A 20,946-nucleotide genomic window follows, 5' to 3' on the forward strand; every position below is an offset into this window, starting at 1 on the left:
CTTGAAGGCCAGAGCAAAACTTCAGTGGGGTCAGGATTTCACCCTTTGTGACTAGATGTGGCCTATCTTCGGTTGCATCCTCTCTGTCTGCAATGCTCTTCTCTTGGGCACTTCATGTAGGTCTCATAGGGCAAGAATTTCAAAATTAATCATGCACAGTTATTCACAAGCGACTAACATATGCAGGGAAGCACTCAATATGAACACACAAATCAGATGTTTGTGCGTGCACATGGCTAGTTAGGCACCTAACTGGTCATGTGTTCAGTCAAGTAGCTGATTTCCATACAGAAGTTAGACATATGCAAATAGTTTTTTGTGCTTAAATTTGAAAAGCTGATCCATAATACGGAACCTCTTGTCCAAATGTTTCATTACTTACTCAGTTGATGTGAGTTTGCTTGAGTAGAGTGCAAGATTCAGCCCTATATGTTCTCTCATTGGCTAAATAAATTAGCATCCTAAAACTCTATACTTGTCTACTAAGCATGACTTGAACTGTCGATGGGATTTTAACCTATTTATAGTTTCATAACAAGCCTGTAACAAATAATTCAACATTTCATAACCAAATGTAAATAATATTTAGCACTACTGTCAGAGCTTACTGTCATGGCAGTAATTCTGGAGGCAGTGTCAAACATTAACCTGCCTTTAGTGAGGTTCCTCTTCAATTGTAGGCAAGTGCCTTTCAATAGAATGAGGATTAATCATAGCTTTTAGAGCGCTTTCAGGAAAAGATTGTATAGTTTGTATATGTTCCCAGAGATGATGAGTTAGTTCATCTGGAACAACATTAGTTAATAAAGTTTTGTGGCTTATTCGCGAATCGAAATCCAGTAATTTCATATGCCATCTGACTTAATGTCCATTTAGTTCACCTTTTAGACAACTCTGATAGATTATCATAATGAATCAATATATAGGTGAAATAAAATGGTAACTAAGCCTCCTTTTAGTCAGTTTTTTTTTTTTTTGGCATTGCAATCTCTTGCTACAGTTGGATAAATTGTTACTGTGTGTATTTTTCCTGTAAAAATCTGTATCTAGCATTTTTTTTAAACTTCAATTAGAACCATCCAAACATTGTACGTTTGAAATGGTAAATACAAACCTGAAAAATTTAAAATGAGTGTTTGACTTTTTATTGGGTGATAAATTGCTTCTTTGCCTTATAAAGTCCACAGGTGTTTATGTCTATTATTGTAAGCTTAGTTAAAAACTCAGCTTTAACAGGAATGTTTTGGCAAGAGCCAGTCATTCCTAAAATTGATTGAAGAAATAGGATTTATTGTTATACACCATTTTAATTTTTGTAGGTTAGGTTCTGCTTATTAACCCTTCTAATCCATTTCAGCCTAATAGTCTAGCAAGATTGTTTTCCCTTTACCAGTTGATCTCCATTTGTTTTAAGGGATGTTTTGCTTTGCAAATTGAATTTGGTTTGGAATGTTGTAAATGCTGTTCAGTCATAAAATAGCCCCCGTCAGATCACATAATATCCCCACTACTGAGCTTTAGGGGTTGATCCTGCAAGCTTTCTGCATACTGAACTCCTGTTGAAGTCATTGGGGGTTCTGAGAATAGAGAGCTTTCAAAATAAGCATTAAGAAATTTACAGACTTTAATCAAAATTGATCAAAATTAAAAGATTTGTAATTAAAAATTAAAAGAGGGTAGTTGGGAAGTGGAGGGTTAGTAAGTCCCTGCTGGATCATGATACACATGTCTATGGGGGAAGTCTACAGAGTCCATTTATTAGGCTTTCCATTTCCAGGCTGAGAAATGCTTTCCACTGGAGTTTCTAGGGCAGCTCTGAGTCAGGAGAACCTCTATTAGAATAGCTTCTGCAAGAACCATGTTGTCCAAAGCAGGTAAGGAGCTACAGGATCAGGTGGAAAACCCTGGCCATTCTACAGGTCCCCATTCCCAATATGTGATCAATGGGTTTGGGGGGTATAAAACACCAACTTCTCCCATAGGGTGAGGAGGAAGGAAGGAAATGATATGAGCACAATAGCAAAGTTTCCATTGCTGTTTGTGAGTTAGTCCCACATCTGGCTGTAAATAGATATAGTAGTACCACTGATTTGTGCAGTACTAGGTTTCTAGCCAGGGGCTTTAGCTAATGCTAACAAACTAGAAATCATTTTTGGTAAATAAAGGACCTTCCCCATTGAGGATGAAGCTCAAGCTTTTCATTCCAGGGGTGGTTGGGTGGTTGTAATAGCCCCTGCAGGCTTCAGAACCCATTGAAAGAGTTGTGGAATTAGACAGTGAAGATTGGAGTTTCCTAGGTTCTCCAGAATTCTCAGCTTTCTTTCAAAATGTGGGAAGAAGAAACATGAATGTAAACATGCTGTAAAAAATATAACTTCTGGGTGGGTAGGAGCCTAGCATTCAAAACAGTCAGTCAGTGTGTTAAAATACAGCTTGGTCTGTCTCCACTATGTGTTAAAATGCATTGGTTAACTAACTGATTTTTAAATCACCTTTCACCTTAGTCTATGCATGCCCTTAGATTGTAAACTCTTTAAGGCAGGGATTGTCTCTTGCTTTGGGTACCTACAATACATAGTATATTGAAGTCCCAACCTGGGTTAGAGACTTCTATGTTCTACTGTAATAAAAATAATGAATAATAATAATAGCATCATCACCGTTACATGGGCCCAGATCACCATCTCCTGCAGGAAAACCTGTGAGAAGGTTTGGGGGTGGGAAATTCCATGAGGTTTTGCTCATAGTTTCCTTTGAATTTTTCTGTAAGGAAGTGATCCTCCCCACCTGTGGAATAAGCAAGACATTATACCTTAAATCCCACCAGACCTATTATCCCCTCCCACAGGGCAATTCTATGGTTATCTGCCAGAGACCATTGCTATCTGCACAGTGGCCCTGTGCATCTCCACTGCTGTCTGCCCTAATCTGCTCTCCTCTTGTTCCCTTTCAGCATGCCTTTTGTTGACCTGTGCTGTCAGGGCTACCCTGGCTGGTAACTGCTCGGTATTCCCTTACAGTGAGGAGGAGCTCATTCATGCTACACCCAGGTAGCATTAATGCCTGTGGAGATTCCCCATGGGGTTGAAATACCCTCAGCCGCACTCCCAGCCTGTCTCACCATGTATGGATCCTGGACCCTACAAGCAGCCCCATTACACAATCTGGGAGGAAGGAAGAATGGTGCTATATAGGTGATTGTCCTTCCTCCCTTTCACATGGGCAGGACAAATCCACACACTCCTCTGGGGTTACAATTAAGCTGGGGGTATTTCCATTTTGTGCTGAGGGTGTATCAAAAGAACTGCACTTATTCTTGTTCCTTCCCTCTTGGTGAAAATGCCGCCGGCATTGTTCCTTGGAATGAAAAACACATGTCTGATAAACAATAATGCTCTTATACCTGTACCTTCATGCATTATGGTCCACTCTTGGTCCACTTTCAGCCCAAGATACAAAAGTTTCTGGGCCAAATTCTGGCACTGAGCCTGCCAGAAAACTCACGGCCATCAATCATCCTCTAGTCAGAAAACTTGCTTCCATCAGTCAATTTTGATTGCCCACAAAACCAGTGGAGAAGCTGTTCTGCTAGTTCTTTGACAGGAGACACTAAACAGTGTGGCGAGATGAAGCTGAGGGATCTATAGATTTCTGCACCTATGCCCCCTGACCCAGCAATAGTGCTAGGTACACACAGATCTTCTGCATATTATGTTTGTTTACATAATTACAGATAAAGCCAGTGGATCTGATTCTGATCTCACTTGCACCGAGGTTGCACTGGTGTAAGTGAGACCAGAATCAATTTCAGTATGCAGAAAGATGGAAGTGGGATATTATTTGTGTTGTGGTTTAATAAGAAAGGACTGAAACACAGAAATACTTCAGGTTGTGCTCAGTTTACTTTTGCTCTCTATATAGCCCACCTCTGTGGTTGTCTCTCTTGTTGGTTACCTTGGAAACACATACAGGAGAAAATTTGATTGGAGGAGCACTAAAAGTTGTGGGTGAAGTTTTGAATGGTGCCAATGATTATGACTGATGTCCAAAACAGGAGAAGTCTGCAAAGACTGGGGTTGTTTTTAGTTGTTGTTTTTTAAAGAAAATAAATAAAAAGAAAAAAGAGGGTCAAGAATGAGAGGTTTCAGAGTAACAGCCGTGTTAGTCTGTATTCGCAAAAAGAAAAGGAGTACTTGTGGCACCTTAGAGACTAACCAATTTATTTGAGCACGAGCTTTCGTGAGCTAAAGATCTTCTACACTTTCCACAGTATGCATCCGATGAAGTGAGCTGTAGCTCACGAAAGCTTATGCTCAAATAAATTGGTTAGTCTCTAAGGTGCCACAAGTCCTCCTTTTCTTTTTAAGAATGAGAGGGTCAACCTTAGATTTGGGAATGAAGTAGTTTGTTATTTTGAAGAGTGAATTTTAGAAGGAGAGAAAAAGTAGAACAGTTCTGCTGAGCAATCAGTTAGTTGTAAACTGTCAGTGATACTAAAAAATAAATTGGTTCACTACTGTGAACAAGATAGTGATGTCAAAAATGCAGATATACAGTTGTTTATACCATCACTGTTGGTAATGTTACAGGATTTATGTTCTGAAATAACTTCCAATTACATGATCTCGGTGTGGGTATATATGTGCTAATATTTGTATAGCTATCTATGTGTGTATAATCAATCCATATACATAGTGTGTATTTGTGGGTGTATATATGTACATACCCACACATATATTTAGCATATGTATTTAATAAACACACACACAACCATGAAGGTATTATATAAATAGGATAGATGAACATAAATAGGCACATTCTCTCTCTGTATGTAGATAGAGAGATATATGTGTATATATATATTTGTGTGTTTGTGTGTCTAAAATTCCATAGTTACAAAAGTAGGCTTAACCTCATTTATAATGTAATGCCTTTGATCTGTATTACCAAATTACCAGCTATACTTTTCAATCTGCTGTGTACACATTACACACATTTCTGTGGGGAATTTGCATTCATTTATTAGAAGACCCACCCTTATTTTTTACATAAAGTGTCATTTTGAGGTAAGGAAGTGCGTATTTGCAGACTTTCTGATCGCCCTATGGATTTTTTTGACCAATTGATTTCCCCCCTTTCATTTTTTTCGCAGTAAATTTAACAGCTGAGTATTCTTGGATCTGAGAGATAACACTGGGAACTGTATGTATCTGCAGGAGGTCGAGGTTAGAACTCGGAATTGTGCTGAACATCTGTTGGGGGGGGGCATGAAGGCGTGAGTTTGTAGCATAACTCCGCGGATAATGTTGGGAGCGGCGGATCGTGGGATTGGGCAGAGCAGCATCCACGCGCTACTAGAGTCTCTGAGCGCAGAAATAGGACTGCCCCATTTCGAAACAAATTTTAAAATTAACTAAATATATTCTAATCAAAGAGAGGAGATAAAATGCAGTCACTGTTTGCAGCGAAGCCTCCTGCAAAGGACCGTGTCCAACGCTCTACCTGAAACGGATCGGAGCCCCACGCCGTGGCCAAACGGTGATTACAGTTTTATAGTTTAATTAAGAAGGGCAGCAGTCGGGAAATGGTCAGCCGGGGGAAACCCTCCGCTCCGATGGTCTCCAGCACATGGGATTCCCGGACAATAATGGGGTGCTAATTCCGAAAGCCCACACCGCCGTCCCGCAAAGACAAGGGGAGTGTGTAGGAAATCAACCCTCCAGCAGTCCTGGCGAAGCCAGACTGACCCCAGCAAATGAAAATAATCAAAAGTAATTAGAAGCGTGCTGGACTACTCCTCGGAGATCTGTGCGAGAGAATAAACATGCCGGAGCCCTCCGAGCCACTGCAAAGGCCCCATGTCTGAGCTGTTAGGTGCCCTGACCCTGTCCACATAAAGACGTGATTTATGAAGTGCAGGGCACAGCAGCAGGACTTCTGTCTTCTCCAGAAGAACCAAATCACTGAGGTGGAGATTAACATGCTTCCAGACGGGCCCATTTCCAGACCAAGGGGAATTTTTTATTTACATTTTTTTTACCTTTAATTTCCTCCTCCTCCTCCCCTCCCCCCTCTCTTTTTAAACAGCCTTTTTGGCGTGGGGGGGAAACAGAACCCAGAGAAGTGCGAGGGTAGCCAGGGCAGCAACAGAAGCAGAGAGATTGGGAAGAGCTGCAATTGACTAGGACAAGTCCGTTTAACCCGGTACCCCGGGATGTGTTTGATTTGACTCAAGAAAGATCTGGTAAAGATCTGGCTCTTAGTATATACTAAAAGCATTGATTTTTTTTAAAGCATCTGTCAATATCTATAACATAAGGCAAAGGGAATTAGCATGCAGCTGAATCGTGTCAATGTTTCTAGTTTATTTCACTGTTTTTGTGGCTTGTTTGCCCTGCATCACAGAGCATTAGGGTATGTTAGAGGGTTTTTATTTTTTTTATTTTAATACTCTTGTTCCAGTATTTTAAAAGCTGCCACAGTGTTAGTAGTCAGGATGCTCCAGGATGTGTTTAGTCATCTTGAGAAATAGAACATTAAGCCCCACTTACCAACTGTGGTTAAGGAGTGACTTGCTCTATAAATTAACAGCTAATCTTCAGATTAAGATGAACATGTTATTGAACATTTATGGTATTTAAGAAACTCCCAGCCACTTGTCTGATTTTTTTTTCCCCCTTCAGTATTGTCCTCTGCAGAGTGTTTGTCCGCAGGAAGCCTATTAAAAGTGGACAGTGCAGTTATTTCATCTGGCTTTGGCTGGGCTGCTTTTCTTTGCTTTAATGATGTGTTGGAATGCACCATGCCCATAGGGTCTCCATTAGGAGAACTTTTACTTCTGGGGCGACCATGAAGTTAAAGGCTTAAAAGAGGCATCAGTTTACAACCTGGTGGGAATAGCTAGCAGACTGGAGTACTAACTCCGTACTGCCTCCTCTAATATGGGGTCTTATTTTAATAAACAATTGCGAAAGGGAGGCAGATCTAGTAGCAATCCTTGAGTCTCTTGAAGAATGTACAAACCCTCTAAACTGGAAGAGGAAGAGAGAAGGGGCCAGAGACGCATTTGGCCCCCTTTCAAAACAGGAAGAAAACACAGTAACATCTTCTTATGTGATCAGCTAGCGGGAGATCTTTACACGTATCAGACATTTCTCAGTCACCACAAGGCTGCTTTCTCCCACGCTCCTTTAAACCTCTTACCAACAAAATGAAAAAGCCCCTCCTATGCCGGGGGCAAAATCTCTAGGAGAAACCCTCTTTCTCCTCTTCGGCCCCACTTCGAAAAAAGTTTACATAATATTTTTGAAGACATTGTTCTCTCGTGCCTGGGGAGACGGGAATATTAATGCTTAGATCTGTCCTAAAACATACGAAATAAAACCAGGTTTTATGATAGTAAAACCATTATTTTTAATAGCCCATTTCAAGTGTGGAGCTAAAACAAACAGGCATGTTCCCCATACTTGCTAGCAGAGAGCAGCTTAAGTGGGGGACTACTGCAAATAGATTTCTGCCGAAAAATACCAGGGGGAGAAGAAAGCTACTAGGGAGTGCGGTTTGTGGAGTGTGTGTCTGTTGCAGAAATCTTCTGATCGAAAGTGATCATAGTTTGGCCACATACAGAATCCACAGCAGTTGTGGTGGGTGGATAACTTCTGGTGTACTGGCTGGTTCTCCTGGCGTTATTCTGGGGGGATCTGCTCTGCATATACAGGGCACTATCTTCATTCAGGTGAGGAACTCTCGTTACAAATTATTAGTGCTTCACAGCGATTATGATTTGATAACCCAGGATGACTTTCCGAAGTAGAGTCACACCAACAGCTGATTAATAGCCTGGTCCTTCATCGTCATCAATAATAATAATGCTTAATAAATAACAGGGGTTTAGGACCAGGAGCTAAAAACCTGGGGAATAAGACCACAGAGTATTAACAGGAGAATGGATGCAACAGCTCAGGCTCTGCCCTCTCTGTATTTACTTGTAAAACTGATTCTGGGAGCAGCACTCAGCTCACACCTTCTAGCAGCAGCCACCGCCTTGGCTCCTGCTCCTTAAAGGAAAGTACCCGAGAGACAGTGGCTGCCGCTGAGTTCTTAAATCTTTGCACTGAGCAGAAATTCAGCTGGCTACGCCATCTACTGGCCACTGGCTGCAAGCTTCTGACAAATCACCCACCCTCCTCAATACCATATATGCATGGCATGGGGTGTGTGTGAGTGTAGATATATATATATATATAAATAAGCCCTTTCCATGAAATCCTAATTTAGCTAGGACCTGCTACTGATACCAAAAGACCTTTTGTTTATCCACCAACATTTCCTCCTTTTCAGAGAGGCTTTGTTAAAGGGAGGGGGCTACGGCTTGATATCAGAACCTCTGATCAGGCCTATGGGCTCGAGCAATCAGTTTCCCAGATTACTTGTATTTAATACACAATGCATCATAAAACAAATCCCTCATCCTGACAGGAAGAAAATAGAACAGCTCATAGCTCGAGCTGGTCCAATTTATGGCTAAATTAAAAAAAAGAAAAAGAAGGCTCCAACAATGGACAAGTTGAGGGAGGGCAGGAAATCAATGGGTCAGCAAACCGGGAACTCAGTGAGGTTCTCAAGCCCCGGACTCTGGGAATCTCTGGCCAGGTTTTTGGGGTTATTTACAAAGGATTTTTTTTCCCCTGGCCTACCTAACACTGCTGTTTGCGATTTGTTTTCTCTCTCCTCTTGTCTTGAACAATAGCTATTATCTGAAATAACAGTTCAATGTCACAGATAACAGGCCGCTGAGAGGAATTAATCATCATCCCTTGTCATTTGGATTCTCCCCCTCCCCTTCTTCCCTCCTGTCCATTGTAAATAAATCGATTTTTAGTCTGAGAAATATATTTGCACTTTAAAAAAAGTGGGTGGCACTTATGATTGTGCAATAAACGGTAAAGTTCAGCCCCCCTTTTCAATTCTTTCCCCTCCCTCCTAAAAACATATGTTATAGTTAACCTCAGGAGACAGTGCCCAACTTTGTTGGCTAGACTGGATCAATTTACTGCATTACATTATGATTATATCTATGGTTACTTTAAAAAAAAATTAGAAGCCACTACAATTTCCAGGCGTTGTAGCTTTTATGTAAACTCAAAGAGAAATAATCTCTTGGATTATTAATTCGATACCGATTTCTTCCCCTCTACCACCCCAGTCCAAATATTTAACCTCCCTCCAGGTTCATTCATGAGATTTGTTACTAGATCAATCAATCAATCAAGATCCTTTAGGAAACGATTCCAAATGGAGCGATTGTTCCGTCTGCACAAAACAGGAGGTGTAGGGTATTTATTGTGAAGTGCAAAATAACATTCAAAAAGCTGCTTTTCATATTTTTTAAAAGTCCGTGCCCTTTTCGATAGATGTAAAATAGACATCAAAAAAGGAACTAGCTCGTTGCAGATTTATAAGCCTAATGATCTTTCCCTCGGACCAAATTGGGTGATCGATGGAGTCATGTTGCTTTGTAATGTTAGGAAGTAACATTTTAAGAACTTTGGCAAACAGATCATGTATTGATTAATTCCGTGCCGTGTGTGTGCGCGCGCGGTGAACGGGAGAGGAAAGGGGGAACATACAAAAATTCCTGCCAGGAAGAGTAGAATTCAGAGCGATCATAATATCTAAATGCCCTATATATGGACAGTGTGCATATCGCAGCTGCAATATATGTAATATAAGTGCAATGTATGCAATATAAGTGGCAATTAACGTTCTCAATTGCATTCCAGTTCCTGGTTGCTGCTGCTGCCTTTTATATATTAAAGAGAGAGAGAGAAAAAGAAAAGAATAAGGCTGCCGATTTTGTTAAACGCTTCTTAAATAAACACATTCAGACAGAGACACTTGCGCTTTCGGAACACATTGAAACAAGGCGAGGTTTTGCTGCGAAAGAAAAATCCTCCCACCCCACATCTCCCTATTGGCTGCTGATTACATGGATGGACTCGACATGTTTAAAGGGGATGGTGCATCCGTAATCAGTCTGCCCCTATAGGACTTCTGTCTTGGCGACCTTTTGGTGACCTCTCTCGCCGGAGGAGGCTGCTGTCACTTTAAAAATTTACTGAAAGAGGAGCCTCCGTCTGGCTTCCGACCGCTGGGTTGCAAGGGGGAGATCGCTCCCTCTCGCCTCTTTATGGCTGGCCGGTCAGATCTTCTTTAAAGAGACAGTTCATGAAATGGAAACCCCTGGCAGTTGAGTGTGTGGGGTTGCAAAAAAAAAAAAAAAAAAAAAAAGGGAGGGGAGGGATGAGAGAGACGCTCCGGCTGAGAAAGAAGCTCTCACAGGACAGGCTCTGAAGAGGAGAGTGTGTGTGTGGGGAGGGGGGGACAGACTCCCACCCCCTCCCTCGCCAGCACATAGTCGCACTTTTTTCCTGTGATCACCAGCAGAGAAGTGAAAGAAGTTTTTTTTTTTTAAACGGGATTCCCCCCCCACCCCGATAACTTTCTTTACACACACACACCCCGAGCAGCCGATCAGAGCAGGAGGGGCAGAGAGGGGAAGGTGATGGGGAGCCGGGAGGAATTTGCAAAAAAGAAAAAAAAATAATAAGAACAACAATAACAATGATCAATAATCATCATTAAAGCAAACTCCCCCCCCCATGACACCTCCCCTTCCCCCCCCCCCAAAAAAAATCCAGCAACAGCAAACCAGCCCTTGAGAACTCCCGGCGAGGAAAGAGAAACTTCCCAACAAATGGTGGAAGAGAGGGGAGCTTCCAAGCAGCGACCCGAGCCGGCAGAAGGACACCAGCTACCCACCCACTCTGCAGACCGACGGCGAGTGTTTTTTGTTTTGTTTTACTTCCAGCCGCTTGAAGGACCTTCCCCCCTCCCCCTCCCTGTGCACGGAAGCGCTCAGGGTTTAGGAATCAGTGCCGTGGGAGAGAGAAGGTAAGAGGAGCGGGCGAGGAGAGCTGATCCTCGTCATAACAAACTCGCCGGACCCCCTGACACTTTCTCTGCGTGTCCGCTCTGCCTTGGCTTAGGAACTTGCTCCCTGGCCCCTGGGTGCCTTCCCTGCCCCTGCTCAGACTCGTGATTTCCTTGTTGCTCGCAGGGCGGCTACGACTCGCTCTCTCCCTGCAGCTTGCTGGTGTCTCTCTGGGGCGAGGGGGTGATGTGTGTGTGGAAGGGGTGGGGGTGTCTGGCTGGTTGTTTCCCTCTGTCCCAGGGATCCAGAAAGAGAAGGGATTGGCTTGCCAAACCCTAGATTCCTGGCAAAGCCGCCGAGGAGCTTCTGGATCTGCCTTCGGCAAAGTTCCTCCTCCTGGCTAGTCTAGACCCCTAAGCTGCGTGGCTCTGCCGAATTGTTACCCACACTTGCAGTAACCCTAACATCAGCTAAAAGGAAAACCAAGCGGGTTGGAAAGGGCAAGGCGTGTAAAAAAGAAAGAAAGAAAAGAAAATCCAATCAAGGCTCCTCGGGGCAATGGTCGCTTTTTGAAAAGGCAGAACTCCTGTGTGAGCAGCAAAGGGGGTGGCTGGGGGTGGGAAGTGACTCCTGCAATTTTCGTTTATTTAAAAGTCTCTGGTCCTGTCAGAGAACCCCCCCCCAAACTAAATAAAACCTTCGTTACCTCCTGGAGACGTCCCTCTAGAAACGAGTTAAGCAGTCACAGTCGTTTGGGAATGAAAGAAAAGTTAAAGCATGGCTGCAACGAGACGAAGACATTTAATTTTCCAGTGGAAATGCTCTCAGCCCTTCAAGAAGGGCATAACATCGGGACTGACCCTACGCAGGATCTGCTGTATTAATGCTCCGTTGAGGGGAGCCGCTGAAATAATGTTCACAGTAAAACAAATTAAATGTAGACATTGGAATGCAGCTAAAAACTTGCCTTTTTTTCCGGACGTGTAAATGTAGTTGGTTCGGATTATTTCTTGGTTTTGAAATTAAAATATAATTGTTTAGATCGTTCTATGAAAGCGTGTGGAAGAGGGGAGGGAATATTGTTCTGTTAGTTTGGGGGGGAGGGTCTCCCGGTCTAGTCAATCGTTTCCTATTTTACCATGAACAGGGCCTGATCCTGCTTTCTCCAAGTACCCCAAGCTTCTGTTTGGACTCAGGGGAAGCGTGGGGGGGGGGGGAAGCGGGGGGGTGCACAAGCCATGCAGGATCGGAGCCCCTATTGAAACACCATCCTAAACCTCCGTGGCAGACTTATTTTTAAACAAACGACAAGGAAGCGGAATTCGAAATGAACTTCGTCAGTATCGTGAAACTGAAATGAGATGATTTCTTCCTGTCTGACAATATCGAAGCCAGTGGCCGGGGTCAGCTGTGTGGTGTTTAAGTCTGGGGCAATTCACTTGAATATTTGAACCTAGTGATTTCGGGTCAAGTGTGTTACAATGAAATAGTGTTTAAAACGAAGCGTCCTGACAAGACCGAAGAACTTACAAAAACTCCTGTGACTATTTTAGCCTGACAAATTGGCTTGGAGGAAAGAAGACAACTTTTTCTGCAGCACAGTCCTTACCAGAAAGTGTCTTCTTAGAGCATGCTTTCTGCTAGCACACGGGTTGCTGTTTAATTGCCTCCTGGTCAAAAGGCTTGTTCATAGTGTGTCTTGCCTTGTGTCCTCTAGTTTGTCCCCTTGAAGTTTGTGGTGAGTTAATGATCTGAATCTGCTTCTGGAGGATTACCTGAACTCTATGTTAAACTGCTCTAGGGCTAGGGAAATGAAACCTCAACTTCAGTTTTCACCTTCATAAGGGCATAGATAAAGCAGCTTTCCGCTGGGTTCATTTAAGTAATGAATCTGAGCTGTTGTGGGGTAGAGCTAGACTATATTGTTAGTCTTTGATAGAAAACTTCCTTAGGTTTTCATTAACTAAATGATATACAATACCAGAATTCCTTTCCATTCAACTTGAAGGCCAAAAGTGCTCTGGGTCTTGACTTGAATACAAATTATTTAAGTGCAGAAACAATCTCTCTCTCTCTCACTCCTTTCTAATACAAATAGGTTAATATACTTTTAGTACAGAATATGTCAAACAGGAGAACTTTCCAAATGTAATATTAGCTTTATGTATACCTTGGGCTATTGCTGAAAGCTTCGGCTAGGCCAGTCATAAAACCTGCAGATAAATGATGATATGCAGTCATATATAATGATTAGCAATTTGTCATAATATTAGAATATCACATCCTTTTTAACTTGTCCACAATCAATCTCATTAGATTTGTTTATTTTCTGCATAATTGGAACTATGTATTGGTATGTGTGGAATATTGTGCCATGTTTTGCATGAGTGTTTACATTGTTTTTCATTTATTTTCTTTAGTTTGGCATAGAGGGTTCTGTTATTAACCAAGTCCTGTAAATTGCTTCAATTAAGGGGTATGATTTAAGTGCTAAAGGGGGGAGGGGTTTGGGAAACATAATATTAAAACAAGATTAATAACTCTGAATCTAAACATCATTTAGTGGATGGAATTTATAACAAACATGAAAATGCTAAATGGGACCTAAAATAAATTCAATTGGAAACAAAGAAAAAAGGAAACACACACAACACCCAAGAGGACCACCACAGACACTATTCTTAATAATTTTTATGTATAATCGTAGACAAAAAATTTACCAAAATAGAATTTTAAATGATAAATATTCACTAATATAAAATGAGAAAGTCAGATGTTTGCTAAATGAATATATTTTCCATTAGCAATTATTAGACATCACCTTGATTACGGGTAAGCATTTTTCAGGACATGATTACAACAAATGTATTGTCCCTTTATTAATATGCACATGTTCTAACAATTATTTTAAAAGTCTCGCTTTTATTCATTCATAGAATTTGAATAAAACATGCTTAAGTGATTATCCATTTGTTTATTTGAAGACCCGTGATTTATCTTTTAATTAGTGTGGCCTGACACCAATAGAAAGATTTACCCTTTCATATTTTTCCTTCTAGATCTTGGATGAGTTTTGCAATGTGAAGTTCTGCATAGATGCCAGTCAACCAGATGTAGGGAACTGGCTCAAGTATATCAAATTTGCTGGATGCTACAATCAGCATAACCTTGTTGCATGTCAAATAAGCGATCAGGTATGTTGTGGGCGCTTTCCGGACTTGTTTGTAAAGAGCTTTATGGTATCAGTGGAAAAAAATAATAGCAAGCCACAGTATGTTTTATGACTTGTTCGTTGATTATGGTACCAGGTAAAACACGATTGTGAAATTCCGAATAGAGTCATTTTTACCAGCTACTGCAGATAAGAATTTCCTATTTTTTCACTTGAATGTCCTCTTTGTAAAATACATTGTTTTTATTTTACACCTGATATATAACATATGAAACCAGTATTTTTCATTTGTCATTAATGATATTTTCTAATTTATCATCCAGTTTAATTGGATGGCTAAACCAGTGCTTTAAGTTAATCAAAACATTCAATGTGAAATTAATGGAAAATGGAGGTGAAGATACAAGACCAAAACAACCTCCCTCCCCCAACCCAGAAAACCTCTGCAAATATATTTCATATATATATAACTATGGATATGAATATACATGTACAGGCATAGAATTATGCCTTCTCATACAATGAGATAGAGCTAATAATAGTTTTATTCTGAACTCATTTATATTTTTAGGTAATTTTTTCCCTTTTAGTTTATTGCAGGGTTAGAACATTGACTTTTTATTGGACTGAAATGTTAGTTTCCCTCTACCTACCCTAACCTTTAAAATAAGGTTAGGGTAGGTGGAGAGAAATTGTAGTGAAACAGTTTGCTTTGAAACACTCTGAGTACTTGTTGGGTTAATTTTTTAACATAAAGGTTTCTTTTAGCATGTGAATATCAAATAAATGCCATGATATGTTTTAATTGAATGAAGTTAGGTTAAGATTATTATGATTAATTGAAGAAAAGAAATTAATGCTTGAAGGGGTAGCAGGCAGTGAATTCTCTTTTTATATTTAAATGTTCATATCTGTAACACAGTATTTGATTCTTTAAATCACTGTGTTCCATTGTCACCAAATAATTAATCGAAACAAGTGGATTTTAAAGATTATCTTTAGTTGTTTTAATTGCCTTGACATTATTGAGAAAAAAAATCAAACAAGAGAAAAGCTTCAATTAGAAATCATTCTTTCCAATCAAATGCCAATATATAAAGTGAATGTCAGTCTCCCATTTGCAACATCATTACAGGATTAGGTATTTGTATCCTACCGAATAATTGATTAAAATTGACTTAAATAACTTTTTCAGAAACTGTGATCAAGTATCATTTTCATTTTGAACTTTTAATATTCAGCATTAAACGCATGCAGTGTAGGAGAAATCAACCTACTGTGAGATAACTTCATTTTTTACATAAACGCTGATTCAACAAAACAAGCAATAAAATTGGTAGATGAAAAACACATTCTCAAATTTACAATATGTTTTATACAGAAAAGAGTCAATTCTATGAATGCAAAGCATTCATTTGATCATGTTGCAAAGCGGAAACTATGAAGCTGAGCTCAAATACCAATATTTTACATTTAATAAAAGTTGGAATAAATGGGTAAGTTTCGTAAAGGAATAATATGAATTGATAAAAGTGGCTTACTGTCTCCAGGTTGATATTTTTGTTCTGTAAATAAAATATGCATTGTACTGAAATATCAGAATCTTTTCCTTCACACACACGTACATGTTTTGATGGTTTTGAAATTGAAGTTGTAGAGCTTAGAAGTTTCTCTTTTTTAAGGCTTACGTTTCTGAGATTTGATGGTGGTATCTGTATTGATGCCACGGATTTCCTTCATTCATCGGAGACTTGTTATTTATTTTTGCACAGTATTGTGCTATTCATAATTCCATATTTTTTACAGAATATTGTTGCCAAGATTTGTAAATTAAAACCTGGTTGCCTTTCAAGTAGTGTGTTGTGTGAGATCTGCTGTCAGCAAGAGAAAATGGATTGCTGTTGCAATAGACACTGAAAATTTATGCACACAAAAAATTCTATATACGTGCTCTTGAATCTTAAACGGAATAGTTCTTCCAACTGTTAGCTCCTCCTTCTGCTTTACTCTGAACAAACCTGTGAAAGGTAAGGTAAAATAGAATAGGAGACCAAACTGTGAAATTGACATTACATGGCCAAATGTCTGCATATATAGAGGGCCAAATAAAAGTCAAGCTTATCATGTGTATGCATTTATGTGCACACTATATGTGGGGGTGTTTGTGTCAGTCTGTCTATATGGACCCCCCCACCACAACTTGGTTTAAGTCAGAGTTAAGGTTGAGAGTACACATCAGTAAGTTGTTGATAGATCGGTAATAGATGCTAGACAGTTAAGTCAGGAGGTCCCTGTCCTGCTTTGATATGAGAAAGCAGCATTGAGCTCATGGATGAAAGAGCTGACTCAAGAGGTTCTCCTGGTCTGGTGTTTCACTCTGTTTTCCATAAGAAATAAGACCTGCCAACTAGTGAATAAGAAATACTCATCCCATAATGAGCACTCTCATTGCATGAGAGACTATTCACTGCTAAGGAAAGGACAGAGACACTTGATCAGCCGTAATTGTTAACCTCTAATTACTTCAACTCACCTGTAAAATTCACAGGCAAACATTGCACGCTATCTGAAATGGTAAAGGATATTTACCAGCACTCTGACCCTTAGTCTGAACACCCGTTTATAGTGCTAAATATAAGCCTGATTGAAAGACAGGTATGAGTCCTAGACTGCTGGAAACAGAGTTTTCAAATAACTCTCTGAACTACCATAACATAGTCAAGGTGCTCAGCGGAACCTCCTTCATTCAACAAAAAGAGAAAGAAAAACACTTTTTTTTGTTTTCTATGTTAGGCTTTATGAAAGACATATCTCCCCCACCCCCATAGTCAAATCTGAGGTCAGGTTTCATCACTCTGGATCAACTTTACAAAATGTCTGGGCTCCTTCGTATATCTGTATAAATGAGCTTTGCTGAGACGAACAGCTTGATAATAGTGGGATGCAGTCAAAACATGTATGCTGGATGCAACTCCTATTTCATTTGATTGGGGATGGAGTAGGATTTAAAGGCTGTATGTATGGGTATTTTTTTTTTTGTTTCAAATAGAGCAGATATAGGATTTCTCTGTTCTGTCCTCCTATTATCTCTGGTCCTGTCTAATCAGTCCTAAAAGAAGGTAATTCAAGAAGTACATGAATAATAAATTCCACAAATAGTGCACTTTCATTTTTTTCTTTTCCCCAAAGAGCCTACAGTATTTATAGGACTGCAAGGAGGCTTGCCACCATTATTTCACTGGAATTATATTTCAACTTAAAATCAATTCAGTTTTAATACTAGCTTTTGCTATCTTGTAAGACTCTAGTTTATTATTGCTAGATCTCTGTATTTATTAGCATGATTTTTTAAAAAAATGACTGTAGGAGGAATAGAATTGTTAGACTTTCTGACAGTACTAGCATCCCAGCAAAACTGTAATTTTTAAGTACAGATTTTGAAGGAAATCCCATTGAAAACAGAGTAGTAACTATAGTAAAGTATTTTTAAGGGGACTATAGTATATTCCAAATGCACTAGCAAACTGATATCAGTCAGCTTCCAATTATAAAATACAATATTTTTTGAAAGTCCAGTCAGTGGTATTTATACTTAAAGCTCTTGAGTATTGTTTTTTAACTTACTTACTACTTATAGGCCTCCAACAGTGGCATAGCCATATACAGAATGCTGGAGGGCTGTGCTTAGGTTTTTCTCAAAGACACAATTATTGGAGATTCATTTTGTTTTAGCTATCGAAAATTCCAGATATCTCAAGATTAGTTTGCTGAGGATTTTTCTAGTTGAAATCAAATTTTATTATGCTCAGTTATATCTGCTGGATGGAAAAGCTAGCAGTATCTCCGTCTTAACAACTATCAAAGTATACAAGGCCAATGTCCTAAGTGAATTGCTGTACGTTTTACCAGATCTGATCACATCTTAGAGTTTTACAGACTTTTTATATCTGCAGACACAGCCTTGTGTTTCAGATATTACTGCCTCTGTCACTACTCCATTCAGCTAAGTGGGAGAATAACACAACTGTGGCCATAAGCATCTCTGCACTTCTCAAACAATTTTACTCATATATGCACCTGCAATGGTTGTGTATTTCAAAAATGAATTTTGTGGATCCTGCTTGATGATACAATGAAGTTAAGCTTGTGCCTGTTGGCAGTCAGGCAGGCTTATTTATACTACATTTATTGAGGGCTCGATTCTGCCGTGCTTCCTCATGGTCAGTAGTTCCTTACTCAGCATATAAGACCGGGGACAATTCCCATTACAGTCAGTGGCAGTCTTTCCATAGACCCACTGAAATGAATGGGATAGCTGCTATTTGTTATGATGGCAATATCTGGTTGTCAAGTTGTTTTACTTTCCAGCCTACACCAAGTTTGCTTCTTCACTTATTGCAATTAGAGTTAATGCTGGGTGTTAAACTCCAGCCTTACATTTTACATATATCTATATTATCTGCGACATAATACACTGTAATCTTTTCACTCAGCACACTGTCCTTTCCTGAAGTGACCTAAAATTGGAAGGAAATTTTCAGAAATGTAAAGTCATTATTAATCTTGCCATTTGCAACAAGTCATACTATTGAGATAACCTTGATAACTAATATTTAGTAAACTCAAGAAGACAAGTTTTTTCTGAGCAAATGCCGATGATAGATTATCTAATCTTCGTATGCTTCCAAGAAATAATATGGAAGATTATAACTGCCCACAGAGAGAATACCAGGCTGAAATTCACCAAGTGGATTCTGCCAATTCTTTTGTGGTTTATAAACGGAAGCAGGGCATTAGTAGAGAATTCTGCCATGTTGTCACTTGAGATATGTATTGTTCTACTTTGTGATTTACCTTATGAAGCATTAGTGCTTCTGGAAATGGCTTGCTGATATTGGTGGACACACTCACTCCTTCTCTGAAATTGTATCAGGAACTTGGTTTTGTTTGGGCCAACATACAGGTACAATAACAAACCCCCACATTTGATCTAATTGACAGCATTGTCACCGGTCTTTGCAGAGAGGCCAAGGATTTTGAATGGGCACAGAGGCATTGAAAAAGTCTCCCATCCCCAGGGGTGGTCCTTCCATGTCAGGGTTGAGGCACATTGACTGGCTCGCTGTGGGGGGGAATTGCATTGCCACTGTGTCTATGCTATGGGAGGCTGTGGTGGTCCAGTCACTTGGACTATGGACCTTTTGTGAGCACTGGAATTCACAATGGAAAAATAAAGTGCAGCTGGGTGTGATTTGGACAATGATGGTTAGACACATGCTTGTTATAGTGAGCTGATTACACGGCACAGGGATAGGCTGTGCCATTTAGGCACCACCACTGGAAGGGACATTGGGAAGCTGCACCACCTGGGGGAAGCACCAGGAGCCGCTCTGTCTCTGAGAGGCAGAAGTCCTGTCTGAGCGCCCCAACTATATTAAGAGGATGCTATTACAACCCTCCATGGTGGTGCTATATATTCCTGCTGCTGTTCTGGTCCTCCTTTGTGAGCTGGTGTGGAGGTGATGGTAGTGGGGGGATAGCTCCACCATCTCCACCTCCCTTGGGATACCGCAGACCTTCAGGAGAGAAGGCAGGGAACAGTCTCCATGAGTAAAGGGTCTGACCATTATATAAGCTGCAAAAGGGTGTGTGTGAGACATATTCATCTCCCCACTTCCTAGCTTTGCACCTTTGTAAAGGACAGGCAGGGTCAATCTTTGAGTTTTCTATGGATTTTTGCTAAACTTCTCTAAGTGCCTAATTCAAAGCCCATTGAGGTCAACAGAAAGACTCCTATATGCTGTACCCATGCAAAACACTGATTTACTTCAACTGCTCATTTGCCTGAGTATGGCAAGATGGATCTGGCTCATATTTCAGAATGCAGTTGTCCAACTGTGCAAGTTGTTCATCCTAAGATCTAAAATTGCATTTTAGTAATTTGGACTGTTTGCACATTTAATTATAATCTGTGGCAGAAGTATGTATTAGTTTTCACTTCACATTTTCTGATGCGCTTAAATCCATATTTTGTTGGAGTCTTTTTGATGTAAAAGTTGTTATTAGTTTTGGCCATTTAATTTGTTTTGCTTTTTGGGTAAGTTCTACTTTTATTCAGAAATAACACTTTACTATTCTAAGATCAATGCCAATTGGCAGGGCTCAAGAATGTATGCACTTGCTTGCCTAACCTGATTTAAGGGTGTAGTCCCATACTGATGCACAACTTCTTTCCATGTATATACCCCTTTGCTTTCAGGACTCTAGCCTTGTGACACTAGCAAAAAAAGATTGCACTTAGAGGGTTTGATCCTGTCATTGTTTCACACACACAACTCCAAGTGAAGTCAGTGGGAATAAGGACATCATGCATGGAGCATGACCGCAGGATCAGTGTCTAACTCTTTTGCTAATTAGTGTGTGTCCAACAATCTCAGCTCAGATAATTTTTCACGCCTTGTGATCATTTTATGAAGTGATACTAACACCCACTGAACATTTTGTCCTGAGTGATAAAAATGCACATAGACATACATAGCGAGGGAGCCATTTTTAAACATAATTTAAAGTGAAAGATGGCTATTTTAAAGAGCTATATTGCTTTGAGAAAGTGAAAGCTATCCTTTCATCTGCATCATAGGCAGGGCTGTCCTGCCACTGTGCTGATCAAATGCATGAAGCCATGACTGCCAAAATAAAACCACGGCCTTTTACCTAAAAGTTATTGCATTTGAATTTTCGTCTTGTAGGTACTCACACTTGCAGTGCAAGTTTTCCCGTTGTTCTATCAACTAGGAGCATAATGCACATCATGTAGTGTAGTATTTCCATTCCAAAACAA

General features: G+C 40.2%; 1 protein-coding gene across 12 annotated transcripts in view; it reads left to right on the forward strand.

Annotated features, from left to right (window-relative positions):
* The window catches only part of MECOM (MDS1 and EVI1 complex locus), a 459,726-nt gene that overhangs the window by 385,807 nt on the left and 52,973 nt on the right, over positions 1-20,946 (forward strand). For 9 of the 12 annotated variants that reach the window (XM_084639165.1, XM_084639161.1, XM_084639166.1 and 6 more), the window contains exon 3: positions 13,993-14,127. In XM_084639165.1, coding sequence (XP_084495291.1) covers positions 13,993-14,127 — 135 coding nt within the window. Of the gene's footprint in view, positions 1-10,087; positions 10,954-12,265; positions 12,672-13,992; positions 14,128-20,946 lie in introns of those variants that run through there. The other 3 variants (XM_084639171.1, XM_084639162.1, XM_084639172.1) reach the window with 3 other exon arrangements.

This window comes from Lepidochelys olivacea, assembly GCF_965140295.1.
Source record: "Lepidochelys olivacea isolate rLepOli2 genome assembly, chromosome: 9".
Lineage (NCBI taxonomy): Eukaryota > Metazoa > Chordata > Testudines > Cheloniidae > Lepidochelys > Lepidochelys olivacea.